Here is a 4,462-nt window from a genome sequence, read left to right as displayed (position 1 = left end):
TCAGCAAGCAGCAAACAAGAGATGAGACTTGCATAAGTTTTGAAACCCTTTTCACGATACTATTGCTGAAGCAGTATGTTATTGGTGTGAAAGGTTGAGAATGTCTTCTCTAGCAAGTCTTCCTCAGTAACCTCCTTACCACATAACTTAAGGATTGAGACTATCTTAAATAGCTCTGAGTTATACTCATCCACGGTTTTAAAATCCTGGATCCTTAAGTTTTTCCAATCAAATTGAGCCTTTGGTAGGAGCACCGTCTTTTGGTGTCCATATCTGTTTTTCAACTCTGTCCAAAGCTCAAGAGGATTCTCTATTGTAAGGTATTGGTTCTTGAGACTCTCAGCAAGATGATGGCGTATATGTGATATCGCCTTATATTTACTTCTTTCAGTGCAATCGTTATCATCCTCAATGCATTCGCATAGGTCCTTTGATTTCAGGTTGATCTTGGTGTCCAAAACCCATTGGAGATAGTTATCTCCAGACACGTTAAGTGCAGCATATTGGAGATTGTCGATCTTTGCCATCTATAAAATAGAAAACAGGCACCCGATTATTATCATGCAGTATTTGAGACCGAAACATGTAATTTTTTTTTCTATCTTTAGGCTATGTGGTATATATGAGAGCAAACCATACCGAATGTTATATTCTTGGGTCATGCAGTATTTGAGACCGAACCATGCCGTTTGTTATAGTCTAAGCCATGCAGTATTTAAGACCGAACCATGGATTTATTTTCGTTTGGGCTATGCGGTATATATGAGACCGAAACATGCCGATTATACTAGTGGATAATGTCTTGTTTATTTATATAATTTCGTGGCCTATTATATGCATGAGAATAGTCCTAGATAAATATAAGATCTAGCATGCAAGAATTTTCTTTTATTAAGTTTTTCCTTTTACTAAGGTTTTCCTTTTCCTATATAAGTTTTTCCTTTTCTAGTTTTTTTTTTTTTCAACCAAACATTTATAAATTAGAAAAGTACTCCAAGATTGGTGGAGGATTTTTCCTTTTCTAGTTTAGGATTAGGACAAAGGTTTTTAGGAAATTTTCTAGTCTTTTAGGATATTGTCTAATATATTTAAATTTCTTAAATATACTAGATAAAGCCAACGAATTAAATTGGAAATTTTTCTAATCGGTTTTAGGGTTCTATGTAAAACATAGAATTAATCCTATTTAATATCTTAGATTTTAGGGTTTTGATTTTAGCAAACAATTACTAATAATCGGATTCAAACCTAGAACAAGCAATTTTAATAATTTCAATTTTTAGGTTTTAGTTCTAGGGTTTTCATGCCATCGATTTTATACAAACAATCAACAATCAACAGAATTTTAATCATGGCATAATTGGTTTAATTGCAAACAATCTAAAACAACCCTATAGCAATCCGATTTTAAGTTTTAGGGTTTTAAGGTTTTGGTTTGTTGATTGTATAATTGCAAGTTTTATTGTCCCATTAGATTTAAGAGATCATGTTCGATTCATAGGTTCTAAGGGGGTTTAGATTTATTTACCTTCCACCGTTTGGAGGTTGACTGGAATTGAACCGGGAGCTAAAGACCTCGGTTTTACTTTTAGCTTGATCACGAACCTCGGTCTAGGTAGGAGGAAGAACCGATCACGAACACAGCTTGCTTACGAACACGAACATATCTCCGAACAGGAACTCACCCGGACAGGAACTGACCACGAACTCGGACTAGTCACGGACGAGAACCTGATCACGAACAGTAGCCGACCACGAACACGGACGGAAGCTGATCGCCGAGCTCGGACGAACATGGACTTTGTGTGCGGCGACGGTTTAGGGTTTTAGGGTTTTTCTCAGTTGGAGTTTTAGGGCAAACTCGTGCTGAAAACGTGTTGTAAACTAGAGAAACTCGAAGGAGGTTTTCTCTTCTTCTTATTATTATTAATCCAATCAAGAGTTACATATATATATAGTGAAAGGCAAAACCCAAATACATTAAGACTAATAAACCGACATAGACTAAAGAGGTAACCGATGGACCTTATGATCTTGGACGTACATAAGCCGTGTATGGAAATTCACTCATCTGTATTTTACAACAATTATACATGTCATTGAAAAGGGATTTCGGGATCATTGAAAAATTGTAATTAAATGATGCAGTCAAAAAAATTACTGAATCTGAACTTTGATTGATAAATTGACTATACAAGTGTATAAATTCAAAGAATTTGGAAACCTTTGTGCCATGTACAATGTCATTATTAATTCACATATTAAATCCGTAATGAATTTAAACTAATAAAAATTTTACATACTACATGGGACCAACCTAGGACTTATTTACAAAGCCACTTGTTCACCTTCTTCACGACCACCAAAAAAAAATATGAAAGAACCAGCAAGCTTTCTTGTTCAAAGACTTGAATCAACCAACTTCTATGGACCAGAGATTCCAGTTTTTGATAGAATACTTGTTTTGATTGCGTATGCAGGAGGAGGTACTGTCCGAGACAGCAATATGTTACCCTTTGAATCTTTCTTGCTGTACTTGTCCATATCATGGTTCATTACTATGCTGCATTGTCTCCAAGTTTCACACATCAACTCTACCCCAAAGTACCTTAAATGGTCTGAAATGCTAGTACCCCTCACCGATCTGAAACAACAACAAGAACCAAAGGTTATATTGGATTCGTGTACAATAAATTGTCTGGTGCCCACATGGAACGTAAGGCGTATTGTAACGATTGTAATCTGGTAGTAGTATATAATGATCCTATGTTTACTAGTGTAGGTGTATCGGAGAGGAATTATATCGGCAAGCTGTTTCAGATGGATCAATAGTTACCTGCTGCAAGTAGGATCTTCACCGGTGTTGTCACAAACTTTTTCCAAACCAAAAAGAACAAAATTCGAAAAACTGAATTCTCTAACCCACACCTGCAACACAAAACACAACATTACTGCTTTCTTCATTTTTCCAGACAGTTTGGTAAACCAAGCATAGAAACTTTGCTCATATTATCTTAAAATTAAAAACTATTATTCTGGATAAACATCCATTCCACTGAGAAAGCGATGTTACCTCTGTTGGGAAATGGTGGTAAGTTTTTTGGGGGAAATGGAAATAATAAGGAGGCAGATGAGGGACCATATCACGGTCATGCGTGATCCGGAAGGTATTAGGCACAAGCAAACTGTAATAAGATGCAAAAGCCGCATTCCCAACACGAGGTTGCCCAAATGTCATAACCTGCACGTTTTCTTCTCCTTCATTTACCTGCGATTTATATCCCAATAAAAGTCATTAACAACTTCAAAGGACATAACAATATGATCTAAAAAGTTATTTCAGTTTAAGGATGATTACAACTAGGTCTAGCCCACAAAAGGAGGCCATGGCTCCTCCCATTGAATGACCAGTGACTATGATGTTGATGTTTGCTCCATAGGATTTCTTTGCTCGTTTTATTGCATCCAAAACTGCAGGTCGTACAGTTGTATTGTGATAAGCACTGTAAAACCCATGGTGAACCTGCCAATGTAGACAACTATTAAGAAAATCCACCTTTATACATGACCAACTCAATGAAAAAAAGCGTGCCGTTTATGGGTACCATTGCATCTGGCATATCAGGGTAGTTCAGATCGAGCTGTTTCCAAAATAAGTCTGAGACCCAATTTTGTATGCTGCACAAGTTTTGGGTTGACTAAGAATCAAGCAGATTTATGTAAAGGTGTAGCGTTTAGATTACAACAACGAGAATAAAACCTGTGTTCTTGAGTTCCCCGAAATGCAATAATGATAGCATTCAAATTCTTAGCCACCCCAACATATGCCTGTTGTTACAAGTTACATGTACTGATATTAATAACTGTTTAATGAAATAATATCATGTCCAGTTGTAGCTTATGATATCAGGGCAGACCTGTAAGCAGTGCTCAACATCAAATATTATCTCTATTACTTCGAAACCCTGCACCATAAAGAAAGTTAGAACTCAATAATTGGAGCTGTTATACACATTGTGGCTTCGAAGTTCAAATAGTGATCTGCTTCAAGATATGCTATACCTTTGTAAATCCATTGCATCTTTCACACGTCCACATGAAGAGTTTTGTCAAATCAGACTCATAGACCTGCATACATATTACAAACTTGATTCACCCATCTGATGTACTTTTTCAGCATAATCTATCCCATCTAGTAGTGCAAATATTGGTAACTGAAAATATGAATCCTTCTCATCTTGCAGAACATAAGTGATAAATGGTATGCATTCTATAGGGAATTACGTTGGCAAGGAAACACATTGTAACATGCCTTTTTTACTACTATAGTACTAATCTGCCATTAACTTACCGCAGAAGCATACTCAACAAGTGTTATGGCAAGCGTATGGTTGTAAACAGGTCGATCATCATCATCGCTCTTTAACTTGAGAACTGCAAAATTGAAGAAAGAAAGTCTTAA

The 4,462-nt window shown here is 36.4% G+C and overlaps 1 protein-coding gene across 3 annotated transcripts in view; it reads right to left on the bottom strand.

Moving 5' to 3' along the window:
- LOC104706178 (lipase) overlaps window positions 2,199-4,462 on the bottom strand; it is a 4,464-nt gene continuing 2,200 nt past the window's right edge. For 2 of the 3 annotated variants that reach the window (XM_010422341.1, XM_019228333.1), the window contains 5 exons: window positions 3,606-3,613; window positions 3,359-3,523; window positions 3,074-3,268; window positions 2,837-2,928; window positions 2,199-2,644 (listed from right to left, as the gene is read on the bottom strand). In XM_010422341.1, coding sequence (XP_010420643.1) covers window positions 2,425-2,644; window positions 2,837-2,928; window positions 3,074-3,268; window positions 3,359-3,523; window positions 3,606-3,613 — 680 coding nt within the window. In that variant the 3' untranslated portion in view covers window positions 2,199-2,424. Of the gene's footprint in view, window positions 2,645-2,836; window positions 2,929-3,073; window positions 3,269-3,358; window positions 3,524-3,605; window positions 3,679-4,462 lie in introns of all 3 variants that reach the window. The other variant, XM_019228334.1, reaches the window with a different exon arrangement.

The sequence above is a fragment of the Camelina sativa genome, chromosome 8 (genome assembly GCF_000633955.1).
Source record: "Camelina sativa cultivar DH55 chromosome 8, Cs, whole genome shotgun sequence".
NCBI lineage: Eukaryota > Viridiplantae > Streptophyta > Magnoliopsida > Brassicales > Brassicaceae > Camelina > Camelina sativa.
This window is presented reverse-complemented; position numbering and strand designations above follow the sequence as displayed.